The sequence below is a fragment of the Heterocephalus glaber genome, unplaced genomic scaffold (assembly GCF_053883595.1).
Source record: "Heterocephalus glaber isolate CG9 unplaced genomic scaffold, H.glaber_assembly_v1.0 deba00000281, whole genome shotgun sequence".
NCBI classification, from domain to species: Eukaryota; Metazoa; Chordata; class Mammalia; order Rodentia; family Bathyergidae; genus Heterocephalus; species Heterocephalus glaber.
In genome coordinates, this window is record NW_028258139.1 from 15,379,138 (window position 1) to 15,398,235 (window position 19,098).

The 19,098-nt window shown below is 50.7% G+C and overlaps 1 protein-coding gene across 1 annotated transcript in view; it reads left to right on the forward strand.

The window, feature by feature from the left end:
- Positions 1-3,000: 3,000 nt before the first annotated feature.
- Ago2 (argonaute RISC catalytic component 2) overlaps positions 3,001-19,098 on the forward strand; it is a 112,477-nt gene continuing 96,379 nt past the window's right edge. Inside the window, exon 1 of the mRNA XM_087187159.1 lies at positions 3,001-3,236. Within this exon, the coding sequence (XP_087043285.1) occupies positions 3,215-3,236 (22 nt within the window). The 5' untranslated portion in view covers positions 3,001-3,214. The remainder of the gene's footprint in view (positions 3,237-19,098) is intronic.

Below are 19,098 nucleotides of genomic sequence, written 5' to 3' on the forward strand. Positions count from 1 at the left end.
TAGGTATACAATACAGTTACATTCATCATTGCGAACTTGTACCTTTACAAGATGTATCTTGGTTCTTACTTTTTCCCCATTCCCCTGCCCTCCCTTCACCCCCTCCACCCTTCCCTATTTACAAAGACTTTGTTTCCATTTTTTCCTTTCCCTTCTTTTCTTTCCCCTAACCCTCCCACTTCCCCTACCCCTTTGGACCTTTTCTTCCTATTTCAAACTATCAATTATTCATTTTCATCCTTATTTACACTTTCAGTTTCTCACACCAGAGAAACTATTCGGTATTTACACGTTTGTCCTATTTATTTCACGTAAGAGTCACCGTGCCCATTTTTATTGGGCATCTTCTCATGTGCTACCCACCATTAGTTCATATTATTTTTGTAGGTTTTTTGTTTTGTTTTGTTTTGGTTTCTGGGACAGGGGCTTACTACATATTTTAGGCTGGCCTCCAACTCATGGCAATCCTCCTGCTTCAGCATTCCAAGTGCTGGGATCGAAGGCATGCATCACTATGCCCAGCTTATTGACAGTATTTGGAGGCAGGGTATTTGGGAGGTAACTAGAATCAATTAGGCCACGAGGGTGGGGATCTGTGACTGCAGTAGTGGCTTTATAAAAGGAGGAAGAGAGACCCATGGGCACCCCCTGCTGGACAAAGTGGGAGTGGGGATGGAGGAGCAGAGCCACAGGACTGGAGGGATTCTAGCTCTGTCTCCAGAGCACTCAAACACACGGAGCAAACAGAATCACTGATGGTGAGGGCAGGTGAAAGTGCTGGGGGTAGGGGTTCAGGAGTCTGTGTGGCTGGCAAATCTGTTAACCTGGTGGGGGAGCAGTGAGAGGAACAGCTGGTTGGGAGGACAGATGGGAGGTCCTTGGTTTGGGGCATGAACCTAGAGCTCTCTGGAGGGGTGTGAGCTCGGACTGCCCAAGGGAGTTGGTACTGGGAGAGGACAGGCTTATCTGGGAAAAGGGCAGGCAACGGAACACCCTATGTCCCAGCACTCGGGAGGCAGGACCTGAACCCAGTAATTGCTTGTGCTACCCGGGTTTGGGGTTAGGGGACCAGGACAGGCTTCAATGGTGTCCCTCCACCAGCAGGGGGCCCCAGTGTCCGTGCTCAGCCGAGAAGTGACACAATGAAGTGTTTAAGAGATTCTAGCCTGGCAACAAAGTTTCCCAGAGCCTGGCTCCCCCTTACTGAGCCTCCCCACACCTGCTCGCTAGTAGCTGGCAGCAGAGCAACTAGGCCTCTGAGAGGTTTAGGGCAGAAGCCAGTTTTGTAAGTGTTTGAGGAGACAGAGGCAGAACAGTACACATCTGGGAGTTGGGAAAGTTTTATGAGGTTGCCCAGTTCACAAAGAGTGACAATATTCTTGCTCATTTAAAAACATTATTATGCAATATAACAAAGAAAAGTACATAAAACGTCAACTACTTTATAGTGGCTACCTAAACAATGTCATTTGATTTTGCCTGCTTTGGCCCTTTTATGAATGGAGTCGCCCATGGGGCTGGGGGCTTCTCTTTGCCGAGATCCATCTTCACTGCCACACTTGGCTGTGGGGTAAGCACTTCCGCAGCTGGGTTCCATTCTGCAACACACTGTGCCCCATTTCTCATCTGATGGCTGATGGGTGCCCAAAGGGGTGCCCAGGCCTGGGTGTGACGAAGCATTCTACCCACTCCCATCCAGGCTTCCTGGTGCTCAGAAATACATTCAGGACTTCTTTTGTTGGTTTCTTTTGGTACTGGGGACTAAACCCAGGATCTCACGGATGCTAGGCAAGAGCTCTCCCTTAGCCCTTTTATATTATTCTGAGACAGGGTCGTGCTAAGTAGCCCAGGCTGGCCTCAAACTTGCCATCCTCCTGCCTCAGCCTTCCAAGTAGCTGACAGGTGTCACCACATCAGGCTATGAGGACCCATTTATATCAACCACTTGGTGAAGACACAAGGATTTCTTTTGAGTCTTTGCAGGGAGTGCTGGTTTTCCTACCTTATTTAGGGCTATTCTTGGGGACTGCTAAGCACAAATAAATGGACTGAATGCTGAGCTCGGTGAAAGCAGGGCACATGTTTATCTTTTGGCTTAAATCTTCAACATGGGGCCTTGCACCCAAAACAGAGATAAATACTTTACAGGATGAGGGACCAAACAGCTTTTGGGCATATGTTAAAGGATGACGAACTTTGGAGCATTTATCACCTTCGTCTTCAAAATCACTCACCCACCCGTTAGGAGAGAAAGGAGGTCACCACTCTCTGGCTTCCCCCAGAAAAGGTTCCCAGAACAGTTGGGCTCAGGGGATCTGCAGGATCAGGAGCATTTGCGCAGGAGGAAGGGCATTCCAGCAACAAGTGTGTGTGTGTGTGGAGGGGGGGACAGACGTGCACACGGGAGTACCGGGGCGGGGGGCGCGAGTCCACCCGGCCTCAGCGTGTAGGATGCGGGGCGCCTCTGACCACTGGCAGAGGAAGGTTTGTTCATCTGACCCTCGACCACTGCTGAAATGTGCCAAAAACTTACTGTACTTTCTAAGTGCTTCACATGGATTACGTGGGTTCTCGGGCCGCGCCGGGAGGTGGCGGTGTGGTCGTGTGCGAGGGCCGGGCCGTGATCAAGTTCAAACTCCGGGTTGGGAGGGAGCTTCCCGGCAATCGTAGCTCGTTAGTAACTTAAGGCGCCAGGCAGAGGCCGGGACGCCCAGCCGAGCGCGCCCCGCGGGCAGACGGGCCCCACGCCGGGGCAGAGCGGCCTCCCCGTCCCCCGCGCGGCCCCGGGAGCAGGGCCAGGCAGTCCGGCTCGCGCGGCGGGCGGAGAATGTCGTTTCCCTGAGGGGCTGCGAGACGTCTCCTCCCGCGCCGCCCCCCTCGGCTCGACCAGGATTCGCCCCGGGTGCTCCGCGCCCGCGCCCCCAGCCCCGCAGCCCGCGCGCGCAGCCTCGGGCCTCAGCCTCGCGCCGGCCCCGCCCCGCCGCCCCTCCCCCCTCCCCCTCCCCCCTCCCCCTCCGCCCGCCGCCGCCGCCGCCGCCGCCGCCGCCGCCGCCGCCGCCTCCGCCCGCCGCCCCGGCCGCGTCGGGTAAACCTGTTTGGCGAGGCGGCCGCGCCGGGGCGGATCGAGAGGCCGGCGGCTCCCTCGCGGCTCGCGGCGTCGGGGCCCGTGGCGCGGCGGCCGCCCTCGGCCCCGGAGCCCCTCGGCGGCGCCACCATGTACTCGGGAGCCGGCCCCGGTGAGTCCTGCGCGGCGTGCGGCAGTGGGCGGCCGGGTCCGGGTCCGGGTCCGAAGCCCGCGCGGGGCGGACGTGCAGCCCCGGCCTCCGGGCCCCGCCAGCGGTCGGGCGCCCCGCGCGGCCTGGGCCTCCGGGCGCCTCGGGCCTGCGCCCCGGCGGGCGGGGGCCGCGGTAGGCCGAGGCCGGCGCCCTCCTCGCCGCGCGGGCCAGGCGGGAGCCTGGGGCCTGGAGCGCGGCGCCCTCGGCCTCCCGCCGGTGCCTCGGCCGCCCATTCCCGAGCGGAGTCGGGTGCCGAATTCGGGCCAGTTCCCGTCGGTGGCTGGAAGGGATGGGGAGCGGAACCCTTAAATCCCTGACACTGCGAGCGCGGCTCATTTTCATTCCACACGCGCCATCCTGCTTGTTCAAGTGCTAATTGCCTTTTACAATTTACTAGGAGAGGTAAGGAGATGTGTCGGCAGCTTTAGCACCCTTCTTACTAGTCAGCCTCTCCTTGGTAAAGTTCCAAAAAACTTAAAGCGGTAACAACACTCCCCCCGCCCCCCATTTTCAACGGAGAGTGGAGGGGCCGTTAACTTGCTCGGCCAAGAAAACAGTCAAGTGTTCTGATGCTTTTTCGCTTTCTCCTGCCGGGCACGTGGCTCCAAAATTTCCCGGCTGCCCCGCCACTGGAACGGGGCACTGCCCGCCTGATCGCCTTTGTCCGCCAGACTCCAGTCCTCGCGCTAACCCCCGGCCTGTCTACCTGGTCCAGTGCTGGGAGCTTCATAGACCCCTTCCTCTCTAGACCTGCTCCGGATCCTGGGGTTTAGAAACCTTCCTGATCTCCTTGGATCCCTGCACGGTGGCTCCGCAGCTGTGTCTGTGCACAGTTAGCTCCGTGCCCCCCCCCCCCCGCCCCCCGTTTCACTTAGAAAGCTTCTCCAAGGCTCTCTGACCGACTTGCAAACCCTTCTGGGTTCTCAGTAGTTCGGTTGAAGAAAGGGTTTAACCCTGGGCCTGGGAGGCTCCACAGTCCCCAGGGCAGCTGTTGGTGTCTGGGGAGCTCAGGCAGCTACCCCCTCCCCCAAGTGGAGGAGCCAGGCAGCCCTAAGTAGTGTGGGAATCTTCCAGCCTAGCTGTAAAGGAACCTGGCAGGTGTGAGCGGTGAAGCTGTAGGCCTTTTCAGGTTATCGGTTTAAAAGTTGGAGGCCTGGAAAAAGTGAAGAACCTTGGAGAAAGTCATGCTTCCTTCCACCTTATGCATTCTGTTTGATCCAGTGAGCTTGCTGAAGTTGGTGCTGCTCGACATTTTGAAGACCCTCAGTGGAGTCTCAGAGTGGTTAAGAACTCCACCAAGGTCATGGAGCCAGCAAGCGTGAGAGCAACCTGTCTGATTCCACATCTGATTCTCTGTATCCTCCTTGGAAAAGTGACTTTTCAGTGTCTTTTGACCTTGACCCACAGTAAGAAATACCTATTAGATCTGGACTAGACCAGTCCATGGGCACCTCCTTGTAACTAAAATAAGAGCTCTAGTGGGGGATTTAGTTCAGTGGTTCCACCACCTGCCTGGCAAGCGAGAGAACCTGAGTTAGATCCCCGGTACCATAAATAAATAAATAAATAAATAAGACCTCGAGAAAGCAACAGATGAATGGTGTACTGTGTGTCCAGCGCTGGGCTGTCAGCTGGTCTGCTGCATTAGCCCTCTGGATCTCCAGGTTCGCTTCCGGTCACTAACAGCTTTGAAGATGGCTGCTGTGTTATGGGCCCCTGCATGGTGGCCTGGTGAGAGACAGAGCCTTTAATCAGACACTTTTGGTTGGGAAATAGTAAATGTAGGATAATTCTTTTTTTTTTTTTTTTTTTTTTTTTTGTGGTACTGGGGATCAAACTCGGGTCCTTCTGCTTGCGCAGCAGGCGGTGAAACCACTGAACTAAATCCCCGGCCCAGATAATTCTTAACTAATGGCAGGACAGGAATGAACCCAAGTTTCAAGTGTGTGTGTGTGTGTGTGTGTGTGTGTGTGTGTGTGTGCTGTAATTACAAGGCTGTGCTGTGGTACAATTTTATTCTGTACATTAAAGTTTTAAATTTTGTTTAAAAGGAATGTTTGGGATACAATGTCTTCAATAAGACTCTTTAATACTATATTTCCTAATTTTAAAAAATTGTTTATTTTTATTATTATTATTTTTTGTACCTAAGATCGAACTCCGGACCTTGTGCTTGCAAGGCAGGCTCAATGCCACTGAGCTAAATCCCCAACACTATTTATTTTGGTTTTTGAGACAGGGTTTTACTATGTAGCCCAGGCTGGCCTTGAACTCACAGTGATGCTTCTGCCTCAGCCTCCTAAGTGCTGGGATTACAGGCGTGTGCCGCCTCAGGCCAGCTTATATTTCCTGGTTTAGAATAATGAAAAGATATTCCATCCGATTGTAGCAAAGTTAAAATTGTTTTGCTACTTCCAATTATAGTATGTTACTGAGCAATTTATGAAGTTAATTTGAGGGAATACTGAAGTAAGAGCTTGAGGAAGCAATGGGTGGACTGTGTATACTACTCTGTGTATTGATGGCGATAGAACTCAGGCCCTTCGAATTAAGCTACATCCCCCATTGTTTATTTTGAGACAGGGTCTTACTGTCACTATGTTGCCTAGGGAGGGCTCCAACTTGTGATCCTCCTGCCTTTCAGGCTCCTAGAGTTCTGGGTTTACCAGCGTGTGTCCCTATACCTGGTTTAAATATATTAATTTTAAAAATAGAGTTCAGTAGGTTTGTATTATGCTTGTTACAGACAAATACTGTTACATATGTGAAATGAGTATCTGCACTGTAAAGTTAGGAATGTTACAGTTTCTTCATTTTTCTGAAGAATTGGAAGGAATTAATAGTTTAGGATATGTGGATTCTGTACTGGCCCTGAAACGCCATAGATCAACTACAGTAGATATTTTTTTCCACTTAAAGATTTTAAACAGTATCTAAGAAATTGCCTCCTCAAGGGGATGGTTTCTGTGGGTTTGCTCAAACTCCTGCTGTTATAGTTCTGGTGGGTTTGCTACACAGTAACCTCTGTGACATCTGAGACTTGGCTGAGAGTTGTCTAAACAGGGTGGTGACTTTGAGACTACCCAGCTTTCTCTGTGGTTTCTAGTACCACTTAATTCCCCCTGCACCCCTGTCCTCCCACCTTTCCCAGTGATGGTGCCCTTTGCCTGTTGGCCAGGGCTGCAAGCATGGTGGTGTGGTATTTGTGCAGTCTCCCCTGGGTCTGTCATAAACCTTGGGGAAGAATTTAAGTAAGTATGTGAAAAAGATGTAAAAGCTTTGACTCCTAAAGTCTTTACGGTTTTAAGGAGCAGTATTATGTTTTAACTTCTGGTTTCTGTGTCAAGCTTTAACAACACCGGCCTGGTTTATTCTTCATGATGCAAGTTAAGCAACCTTCTACTCTAGCATGCCAGTTTGATAAAAGGTGTTTTATTTTGTAAGTTGTTGTTGGGAACTTTGAAATGTAACACTTGGTTTGTTTGTTTGTTTTTTACAGCATCTCAATATGTAGTTCAGGCAGACCTTCAACTCACTAACTTACCATGTAGCTCAGGCTGGCCTTGAACTTGTGATGATCCTCCTGCCTCAGCTTCCCTAGTTTTGGGATTACAGGAATACACTACCATGCCTAGACTTGATTTCTTTCTTTCCTTCCTTCCTTCCTTCCTTCCTTCCTTCCTTCTTTCTTTCTTTCTTTCTTTTAGTACCGGGGATCGAACTTGGGTCCTTGTGCTTGCGAGGCAGTCGGTGGAACCACTGAGCTAAATCCCCGGCCCTAGACTTGATTTCTTGAGTTTTTATTGTGAAATAATTTTTTTTTTTTTTTTTTGGTATGGGGATCGAACTCGAGTCCTTGCGTTTTTCCAGCAGGCAGCTAAACCACTGAGCTAAATCCCCGGCTTGTGAAATAATTTTTAAAACACGTAGAGTGACCAGTACAGTGCTTTCGTATCCATTTATCACCAAGCCTCAGTGGTTAGTAGGATCTTCTACCTTTACTTCCAAAATGCCCTTTTCCATTTTTCTTAAGCAGATCCAGACGTATCATCCCATCCCCGGCACATATGTGTGCTTGCAGAGTGCAGGTAATTTTAAACATGTCCCTGGTCATCAGTTCTCTCATTCTCAGGAACATGATTGCAGTTGGTTGTTTCAGATCCTGAATTTTTTTTTTTGTACTAGGAATTGAACTCAGGACCTTGCACTTGCCAGGCAGACACAGTGCCAGAGGCAAGTCCCCAGCCCTAGATCCTGCATTTTAATAAAAGCTTACACATAAATTTGAGTTTCTTTCTTCTAAGGCTCTTTACTGGAGCCTTGAAAGCTAAACAGCTAAGTTTTTAAAAATATCTTTTCTTCAGAATAGGTATCTTCTTATCTCCACCCTTGTCTTTCTTTTTCTTTCTGACAGGGTCCCCTCTATGCAGTCCAAACTGGCCTGGGACTCACTATGTAGCCCAGGTTGGCCTCACATTTGCAGCAGTCCTCCTCCCTCAGCCTCCCAACTGCTGGGACCATGTTTCTTTGTTTAATCAGTACTAGAAAGAGCCCCATGTTTAAAATCCCCCTTCCTCGGTTGCTTTCCCTATTCGGTTAACTGGTTAGAGACCCATTTGCTCATGACCTGAATTCCTACAAAAGTGATGTTTTTGGACAGGTCTCTCTGTTGCAGCAGAATCCTATTTTTATGTGGTATTCTTTCAGCAGAAGTGACATGATGTGTAGAAATAGGAGTGAGACTTGTGGATCAAGGTTGATGTATCTCTTACAATTATTGAAATAAGATGGATTCCTCTCCCCAGTTTTGGTCCGGGAGAGAGGAGGCTGGTTTCTGACCTTCTCACCTCTCTGCTCATCCGATCCTGAGCAGTCTGTACTCTGCTAGGTTGTCCACAGTTGAGGGTCATGGCATGCATCAACGGTGGCCTGAACGAGGCCTGTCCTTTTCCTTGCACCCAGTTCAAGTCACTCTTGCTGTGGTGAAAGGGTCCTTGAGCTACACTTACCCCCCTACCTACCCACTCCCCCTCACCACCACCATGGTGCTGCAGTTCGAGCCCTGGGCCTCATGCATGCCAGGCAAGCAGTTTATCTCTGAGCTATGCCCCCAGCTCACGATTCATATTTCTCCACAAGTTTAAGAGCCTGAAACCACTATTCTCTGGTCCTTGTTCTGTAACCAAATAACCATCCACATTGAGCTGTACTCAGTGACCATACAGCTTATCATCCATGTGGAGGCTCATGCAGGCGAAGTGGGGAGCTTGTTAGTTGCACACCAAGGACCATGCATGGTTCAGGACGGCAGGTCTCTGGCTAAGGCTAATTCTGGGCTCAGAGATAGTGGCTTGAACACCTGGAGCATGTGTGGCTCCTCAGGGGCTCTCTCTGCCCTTCCTGAGGTCCTTGCCATGTTGGGAGGGTGGGAATGTGGAGTCTTGAGAGGTTCCAGAGGGGCCATCACAGTCCTGAGTAGGGAGTCTGCAGGGGCTGAAGGAGATGGGCACATTCTTCACCTCCCCTTGAGAGTGTGTCTTTGGGTGTGGTAATTTTGGAGATAGAAAAGAAGGCTACTGGGCAGGCAGAGGGCTGGAGCTAGGGTTCAGATGTAGCATGCAGTGCTTGGCCCCCACCTACCTGGCCTGCAGTATTTTTTGTTTAATCTTTCAAAGTAGACTGAAGGTTTCAGGGCCAAGCAGTCCCAGAGGTATCTGTGCTGTTGGGACACAGAGTGGAATATTATGTATTATAGGGAATCAAAGGGATCATGTTGTGTGCCTCCTGGAGAGCTGGCCCCTTGTCCCTGCCCATCCTGGCCCTAGGCAGTGGGGTACGTGGTTAGCAAGAGGTGCTCCTGGAGGTGGGCTGTGGGGGAAGTGGATGCTGCTGCTCAGGGTTGAGGAGGGCGCTGTAGAGCTGCAGTGTGGGAGTGAGGACTCCCCAGTGTTTGGGGCTTGGGAGCTGAGTGCTATTGGTTGTCTAAAGAGAGGAGTTGGGGTCTGGGAAGTTTTTTGTCATGGAATCTGGGAAGGTCAGGCATGCTTCCCTGGTAGACTGGTGGGCTGTGGCTGTGAGACCCTCCTGGTGTTCCCAAGAAAGTGGGGAGGAAGAGGCTCAGGACGTTTCCGCACGGGCGCAGACAGGAAAGTGGTGTGCAGGTGCAGAAGTTTCCTCTGCTTCCCAAATGTGGTGGAGGGTCAGGTGGTCAGCCGTGTTCTAGACAGGTCATTCCAGCCGCTCTACGGGGAGGGGTGTGCTGCAGGTACGTGGATGGAGATGGAAGCGGCAAGGAGAAATTGCAGGTGTGCTCAGGGTTGGGGTATGGGGTTGGCAGGATGTACCTCACTCAGGACTGCCATGGGTGGCATCAAGTCAGCTGCCCTGGGCCCGAGCTGGCTGGGCCTGGGGAGTGGATCCAGAGTCCTTTGAAGGCCTTTCCCAGTCTGCCCCTGAAGACCTCGGAAGTAGGTATGGCATAGGTCCCAGGTGGCTGCATTGGGTAGGGCTGGGGCCCCCCAGTGCTGGGAGTAGTGAGGACAGGAGGTAGAAAGGGGTCAGAGCAGACCCCAGGGAGTGTGTGTGGTCAGCAGTGGCAGGAGCCCATGCCAGAAACTTGAGAGCCTCCCCAGGAGGTGGGGGCCTGGTGTGGGGCTGGCAAGTTGGGTATCCCAGCAAGGGCTCCCTCTTGATGGACTCAAAGCAGTCTGACTGTAGCACTCTTAATGAGAAAACAAACTTAAAGCTTGGATTCATGGCCATGGTTCTCGGGGCACTTGGGGGTTCTAGGTGGCTGGAACTGTGGCTTGTCCACTGCTTCACTGAGAATTGGGCAGAAAGGACCTTTAAGGGTATTGTTGGGGCTCAGCAAGTGCAGTGGAAACTCTGTTATGTCCGTGGTTCAGAATCTGTGGCCTGCCGGGGATTTAGCTCAGCGGTTCTGGCGCCTGCCGTGCAAGCCCAAGGTCCCGAGTTCGATCCCTGGTACCAAAAAGAAAAAAAGCAACAGAATCTGTGGCCCAAACCAAACAACTGTAGCAAGCTTAGACCCAGGAATTCAAGAGACTTCTAACCCAAATCCCTCTTACTGTAAATAACCGGGCTGGGACTGTAGCTCAGTGGTAGAGAGCACTTGCCTGGCAAGCATGAGGCCCTAGTTTCCATCCCTATCTTTGGAGGAAAAAAAAAAGCTGTCTAGGTGTAGTGGTCTCTTTAGTCCCGCTACCTAGGAAGCTGAAGCAGGAGGATCACAAGTTGGAGGTCAACCTCGGTAACTTCGGGAGACTCTGCTCTAAATTAAAAAGTTGGGGATATGGCTCAGTACTCCCCGAGTTCAATTGCCAGAAATGGAAAAAGGAGGGGGAAAAAAGACTGAATTATGGCATTGTGTAAGCAACATCCATCTCCTGAGAGTCTTGCTGCAGTGGTAATTCAAGGACAACGTATTTGTAGTTTTCCACATTATTTTTGGGTGTTTCTGCTCTGCATTCTGATACGTATTGAGGAGTTAGTTTAGGGAGTTTGATCTGGCAGGTACACCTAAAAGGGTAACAAAACTAAGGTCCATAGGTCATAGTTTTGTCAGGTTTGACTCATAAAGTGAAATCAACTGTTGGGATTTTATCTTTCATATGTTGTCTCCAGGTGTTGTGGAGGAGCTTGGGCCCAGCGCATTTGCTCTTGTCATCTGAGGACCTGTGGGTGTGCTGCACTTGGGCCATTCCTTTTGCTCTGCTAGTGGCAGGGCTGTGCCTGTTCCCTGGGTCAGGCTTGTTGTAAGTGGGCTCACAGCGGGGCAGGCTCTGTGGTCTTAGGGCACTACTTTGGGTGGCTCACTAGAGTTGGAGTCACAGTGACTGCTGGCCCTTTGTATAGCACTTGGTGTTCCTCAGGTCCTGGATGCCCTTCTCCCTTGAGCCTGGGTCCTTGGGTGCAGCCAGTTGAACAGTGAATGAGGAAATAGAGTCAGGTTCCCAGAAAGCAATTTCCCCAGGCCTTAGAGTGAGCACGTGGTGGCATCTCTTATTATATTTGTAGAAATAAAGGAGTTATTAGGGTAATACAAGTAAAGAGTGAGGGGGCCGGGGATTTAGCTCAGTGGTTTCGCTGCCTGCTGCGCAAGCAGAAGGACCAGAGTTTGATCCTCGGTACCAAAAAAAAAAAAAAAAGTGGGAGAGGGGAGCAAAGGAAGAAGCTGAATATAATGTGAGGGCTGCAGGATCCCCCTCTTCATCAGAGGAAATGGGAATCCGGGGTGGTGGGCTGAGGTCAGGTGGGGTGACGCAGGCACAGTATAGATGCCCACCATGTGCATGGCCTGCTGGTCATCACGCATCTGCTGCAGTCATTATTTCCTGCACCTGGGCATCCCGCCTCACCTTCCTATAGAAGGCAGAAGTGTGGGTAGGTGTTCTTCCTGTTCTATGCTCTTTGTTGACCTCTGGCTCTTTACTTTGAAAGCATACTTTGAAAGCAGGGAAGGAAAAGTTTTACCAAAGCATGTCTCCAAATTATAACACCCCCTACAGTCTTGGCGTCCATGCTGCTTTGTAAGGTCTGACTCCAGGACAGGAGAGTACCGTGGCTCTGTGCTCAGGCTTGTGTCCCTGGCGTGTGCTGGTGTAGACCTTGGTGGGTGCAGGTTGTGGTGCACGTGCAGATTGGTACTGGCCAGGGTTGTGGACCAGCCTTGCCTGCAGTCAGAGAATCACCAAAAGTGTACCAGTCCTGTCCCTGGATCATGACCCTGTCATAGCAGGCGGGACTGACAGGCAGTGTCAGCTGCTGTGGTTTCCCTGGGTGGCTGTAGAGTGGCCCCTGGAACGTTGCCCTGGTCCCTCTGTGTGCTCCTGCTTCCTGGGGCAATGTGCAGCTTAGAGAGTGTTAACGCTGTGGGTCGCTATGAGAGCAGCCACGTGGACCTTGGGGTTTTTCATGGTGCCTGATCACAACATACACTGAGCTGCTGGTGTGGAAAGCTTTTGGAGGATGAGCAGCCAGGAGCACCCCCCAAGGGGAGGTTCCCAGTCCTCAGCTCCCTCGAGCAGTGCAAGGCATTTTCTTGGGATCATCTGAGGAAAACACTGTGGACATTGCCAGCCATTGCAGGACCTGGCATGGAATAATAGGTAGTAGGTGGAACTCTGGCTAGAACCAAGGGAAAAGAAAGCTGAGCTCTCCACGCCGCATGGACAGCCCAGACTCGAGCAAGTGAGTAGAAAGTATGCCTGGTATGTGCCACAGAGCAAAGTGCCCCATGAGAGTGTAGGGCTGGACTGGCTGGGGTAGGTAGCCCTGCGGTCTGTGCACCCCATGAGGAAAGAGCAAGGACTAGAGGCAGGCAGGCCTGATGGCAGCCCCAGAGAGGGCAGGGCCCAGGTGAGGTGAGGACAGGAAGTCACCAGTTCTTTGTGCACTGCCGTGTCCCCCTGTGACATTGCTCTGGAAGGCTTCGCGGTGTGACCCCTCCTCATGTAACCTGGCGGTGATGCTCACTGGTCCAGGTGCCGTCCCGGTCACACCAGTCCCTCACGTGTTGTGGTTTCCATGTGGATTGAATCAGGCTGTCAGGACCTGGACCTTTTTCCCTGTTCTGCCCTGGCCTCGCTGTTTATTGTGGGAGACGAAGGCCAGGTTGGGCAGCCATATGCCTGTGGCCTAGGTGTGGTGATGGTGTCCTTTGGCTTAGGGAGTGGTTCTTTCTGTGTGGTGTGCATTGCCTGCGAGTCAGTAGGCCGAGCTGAGCCTTGTCCTGTTGTGAGCGCTACTTCCTGGGTTTGTTTTGGCATTGTCTTCCTCGCATGCAGGGCTGTGGTTGTCCTTGCTGCCCCTGCTGTTGATCATTGATCCCTGGGCTCTGTTCATTCACTGGGTGACACGTGATGTGTTCATATTCTGATTCTGCTACAAACCAAAACCTCCCCCGGTCAACTGCCTGGTTCTGGGTGCGTTTTGAGAACAGAAGGAAGGTGGGCCAGTGAGTGGGATGGAGGCTGGGCTCCAGCCTTGGGCCTGAGTGAGGTCGCAGGGCTGAGGTGTTGCTGAGGGAGCTTGCGGTGCCATGGGTGCTAGGACCCCAGGGAGCTGAGCAGCAGGTGACAGGTTGTGGTCACAGAGCCTGAGGGAGGGTGGGTGTGCAGAAGCTGGTGTCCTGCATGGCAGTGGGGAAGAGCAGTGAGGCTGAGCTTCTGGTGCAGGCATGTTAAATTTAAGGGAATTCTGAGAAACCCAAGAGAAAGTCTGTTTTGTTCTTTATAGCACACAGTGTGTTTTGCCTTGTGGCTCTCTCTGCCTGTCTCCCTTCCTCCTATTGTTGTAAACCCCTTGGTTACTTTGTTTCTTATACTGGATATTGAACCCAGAGCCTTCACACAGAACTGTATCCCCAGCCCTTTTTTTTACTGTTAATTCTGAGACAGGGTCAGGTTGTCACTAAATTGCCCATGCTGGGCTTGAACTAGCCATCCTCCTGCCTCAGCCTCCAGTAGTGCTAGGATTACAGGTGTGCATCACCACACCTGGGTAATCATCTTGGTTACCTTTTATATTCTTCCCAGGATCTGCCCTGTGCCCTTTTTTTTGACTACATATACTTAAAAATTGATAAAAATCTTAAAAGGTTAGGGGCTGGGGATTTGGCTCAGTGGTTCCGCTACCTGCCTCGCAAGTGAAAGGTCCCGAGTTTGATCCCCAGTACTAACCAAACCAAACCAAAGCAAACCAAACTTAAAAGGTTTATTTGGGGCCGGGATGTAGCTCAGTGGTGCTGCCATCTGCCTCAAAAGTGCAAGGTCCTGAGTTCAATCCCTGGTACTGGAAAAAAACAAACAAACAACTTAAAAGGTTTATTTAAAAGTTAAATGTGTATTGAAACTGTTCACATGTTTGGCAAGGCCCACAGATACCTCTGCCCCAGAGAGCTCCATTCTTATGTCTTCCCTCCTTCCATGCCCCGATCCTTGGTGGCACTGCTCTCCTCTGCCCAGCTGTGTGGGGCAGGAGGCCACATCTGTCCATTCTCGTAATGGGTGTGGCCAGCTCCAAGCCACGTGGAGGTTAGTGGACCACAGGACACCCCTGACATCCTGGCTTGAATGGAGAGGATGTCCATAGGTGTTCATGAGATGTCATGGGCAGACAGTGAGCTGCTCTCCCCCCTTTCAGTTCCTGGGAGATCCGTTCTGGGCAAGGCTGGGTCAGGGTGTCACCCTGTCACCCATAGTGCTGCCTGACTGGCCTGATTGGCGAAGGCCAGCCGCTCCCTCTGCTTCCTTAAGAGTCAACCAGAAGCTGTGTCCTCGGGACAGGCAGGAGGGTGGCCTGGGTGTGGGTGGGTGAGGGTGGCTGGGAGCCTGAGCATGGGCCTTAGTCTGTGAATGCCCCTCTGAAGCTGGCTGCAGTAATGGCCCCAGTGCTCCAGAGTGGGGCAGTGGTACCCCCTAGGTTCTGTGTACGGTTACTATGACTTGGGACTGAGGCAAGTTACCATGACTTGGGACTTGGGACTGAGTTTGTGGTTTCACTGGGATGTGGAGTCCTTTGAAAGAGGAGTCTGGTTTTTCCATTATCCAAGACTGGTGAAATTTTTCACCATTTCTAAGGATGAACTGTTAGACTAAGGAAAAAATGGATGTCTTGGGGGAAAATTCTTTGAAAAATAAATGTTATGAAGTAAGTGGAAAAAATGCTAAGAACCCTGGTCACTGTGTGTGTGTGTGTGTGTGTGTGTGTGTGTGTGTGTGTGTGTGTGTATCTGTGTCTGTCTGTCTGTCTTTAGAAGCACAGTGCAGAATTAGGTTGGCCCCTGGAAGGATTAGAATCTTTCTGTTGGGTCTTTTTCTCTCACAGAAGGTCCCAGCTGCCTGGAGTGCTGCTTTTGGAGGAGCTGAGCTTGGGTCTGGCTTCCTGGAGAGGGTGCTGTGGTGGGATTATCGCTGTGTGCCACAGGAGGGCGGTGCCCTGGCGCATGGCCTGCCCTCCCAGCAGACACACTAACGGGTGAGGTCACAACTCCCGAGTTTTCCCGTGGTACCAGATAAACTCCAGTGAATTTGTTTGAAGCGTGGTCTTTATTTTATTTTTGTTAAAACAGGTATTTTAAGTTCACATTATCGAATGACAAGCGTTAAGAGGACTTGAGAGTCCGTAGTCCTTCCTGCTAGTCGATCTCGCACTGCTGCAGCACAGGTGGGGTTCCTGCTCTCCAGGGCTGCATCCCCAGTGACCCCCACCTGGCAGGGGGCTTCTCAGCCTTGACCCTGAGTCTGACCCAATGGCACTCTCTGCTTGTCTGGTCTGTCCCGGGTGGTCTGCTTGTTAACAGGAAGAAAAGAAAGATGACTGGTATTTCAGAGGGACTGAAATTTTCAAGGTGTCAATCTTCTTAAAAAAAAGATAAATCTTTGTAATGTAAACTAACCATTTAAAAAGGAACAGTGCAGTATTGTGTGGCCATCACCCCCACCTAGTTCTGAAGCACCTTTATTACCCAAAAGAGGAATCTTGTACCCATTAAGCCCTACCCCATCCCTCAAAAACCACCAATCTGCTCTGTTTCTGTGGCTTTACCTAGTCAAGATATTTTATATTACCGTATATGACCCTTTGTGTCTGGCTGCTTTCGTTTAGTTATGTGTTCAGGGTTCATTTTCAGTATACATCAGAACTGTACCCCCACACCCTTTGTTTTGAGTCAGGTCTTGCTTTGTGCCCAGGCTGCCCTCAAGCAATCTCCCAGACTCCCAGGTGCCAACAACCACTCCTGACCCTGGACTTCAATTCTTTTTTTTTTTGGTACCAGGGATCAAACTTGGGCCCTTGTGCTTGCAGGGCAGGTGGTGGAACCACTGAGCTAAATTCCCGGCCCCTTCAATTCTTTTTATTGCCAAATAATATTCCCTTGTATGGACATCCCACAATTTATCTATTCATCCATTTTGGGTTGATAATGAGTTCATAATGCTGCTCTGAACACTTGGGTACACGTTTTTGCATGGACATATGTTTTCATTTCTCTTGTGCATATACCTGGGCATGGACTTGCTGGGTTATGTGGTAACTCTGTGTGTAACTTTTTAAGGAACTGTGGAGCTGTTTTCTATAGTGGCTGTACCAATTTAAGTTCCCATTAGCGTATTACAGAGGCTTGAGTTTCTCTACATCTTTACCAACGCTTGTCATTGGCATCTCTGCTGTTTAGAAAACAAAGCCGTTAAGCAGCAAGCCATTTCTGGCATTTTTTATTAGTTATTGACCTGGGGGTAAAGTATTAGATTAATGTACATTTTTCTCAGACACCGCCCCCTTTTTTTTCTGGTACCGGGGATCGAACTCAGGACCTTGTCCTTGTGAGGCAGGCTCGGGGAAGCTGAGCTAAATCCCCGGCCCATCAGATACTCATTTCTTTACGATAGAGTGCGGAGTGTTTGGAACCTCAACAACTAGATGGATAATGAGACAAAGTCCAGAATGCAGATCAGCCTGGGGCTCTAAGGTCAGAGGAGCACCCTCTGATGAGCACTGGGGTCAACCCTAGACCAGGTGTGATACCCATTGCTGGGGAAATGTTGAGTACAACTTGGCTTCTGCCATCTGAGCTTGCAGCGTCATGAGCACCAGTGTGAATTCATTCATTCTGTTACTCACAGATCCGTGGAAAGCTGCAGGTATCTTTTTCAGCACGTGGGGTGAAGGGTGTGGTCTGCTGGGAGGCAGGGGCAGAGGCTCCCTGGTCACCCACTCCATCCGCAGACAGACACATATACTGTGTGTGCTGCGTGCCCACCAAGGCACAGGTTGCACAGGCCTGTGTTTGGGGCATGAAAGAGTGCAGTTCACGTATTGGAGAGACCAGATTCATGTTGTTTGTAACCTTTGGGGAAAAAAAAAAATTTTTTTTTTTTTGGTACCGGGGATCGAACTCAGGACCTTGCACTTGCGAGGCAGGTGTGGTGCCACTGAGCTATATCCCTGGCCCTAAAAAATTTTTTTTTGAAGGAAAAAAAGTTTTAAAGGACTTTTTATTTTTGAAAAATTTAAATTTATACATTAGAGAGGAAAATGTGAGAACTCTTCATTGTGACCTATAACTTTAGGAATTAAGACCAGCCTTGCTGTCCCCACTCACCCTCTGTGGTTTGAAGCATCTTGTCATTTTCATTCACAAATGTCCTTACCATTTCCCTCCCTTCCTTTCTCTTTTTCTTTCTTGTGCTAGTGATTGAGTTGAGGGCCCTGCACATGCTTGAGAACTGAGCTGTACCCAACCCCCTTAAATGTTCCTTTAACAGTTTGAAATGATTTCAGACACACAGAAGAGTGGCCAGAATAGTCTGGAGTTCCCTGGTCAGCTCGCTCTCATGCCACTGCCTTATCCAGTCACAGGCAGGAAGGTGACAGAAACCAGGAAATGCGCATCTGCGCAGTTCTCTGAACTCTTCTGCAAATCAGATGCACATTTAGTTGTTTGTCTGACCGCTGTGTTTTCTGTATAGTCTGTGTCCGTTTCTGGAGCCCTTTGCAGTACTTCACCCATGTCGTCGTGTCTGTGACAGTTCCTCAGCCTGACTTGTCTTTGTGATCTTGATGTGGGAGCCCTTTGCAAGGGGAAGAGTGCCTTCATCTTCTTGTGGCCCCATCACATTTTGAGCACTTTCCTTCTATCAGAGCCTCTGGGCTTATGTTGTATTGCTTTCTGCCCCAGCCCATTTCATCAGTGAGCTTGCTCCTTTTATTGGAGGGTAACGTTAGAAACCAAGATCTGGGTGCTGGAGGATCCTGGTTCTCAGTGGACGTGGCTAGGAAACACTGTGTTTACACCCACACACTTCATATATCCTTCCCTATTAATGTGAAAAGTCAGGGCCAGGGATTTAGCTCAGTGACACCACACCTTCCTTGCAAGTGCAAGGTCCTTAGTTCAATCCCCGCTACAAAAACAAAAAAAGAAAGAAAGAAAGGCCACAAGTTTATACTGATGTTTCTGAATCAAACCAGCACCACAATGTTTTTTCTAGCCGTGCTCCTCTTTGTTAATACCTTGTCACTACCCACAATGTATTTGCCTATTTGTCCAAACCCAGCGTGCACATGAAGTAGTTTTGGGACTCTAGCCTGTCCCTGTGAGCAGCGAGGCCTACTGACCAAGCACTGGCATGTGTATCACTCTTTGTCCTTAGACCTGCCTCACAGTCAGGACTTGTTCATCAAGGTTGCTTGGGTTTCTTTCTTTTCTACCCCTTCAGTGTGGCTGGGACAGTCCTAGAGCTCACATGGCTCCAGCTTCCGGCCACCTGTCCTCAGTGCCTCTTGTGTTTCTTGTGCTCCTGGCTCTCTGACAGCTTTCTTCTAAACTGTGCATTTCAGACCCCATGCATGCCATGGCTGTTACTGCCGTATATGTCTGTGACCAGGTCTTCTAAGGCACAAGGAACTCAGTGCAGGGTGAGGTGGTCACTTGTGTCACAGTTAAAATCGGAACCAACTGGAAGAGTCTCTAAGTCCTGGCATTCCTCCTGTTGGAGAGTTGTTCCTGGTGCTGTCCCCTTGGCTAGTGTCCTCTGGAGTTGTTACCAAGTATGTGCCAGAGCCCTGGAGGGCCAGGGTGGCTGTTTGCTACCTGTTGATGCCATGTGTGCAGTTAGGGCGGTGGGAGCAGTCATGGTCTCTGTGCTGCGATAAGGCCCTGGCAGTCTCCCCATGACAGCCCCTGTTATCTCACCAGGAGGGTGCTTAGCCTTCCCACGCCCTGCAGCACCCTGTCGGTTTCTTGGAGTCTGTACCAGTTTTGACCTTGATGCGGAGTTATTTTTTTAAATTGTTCTTC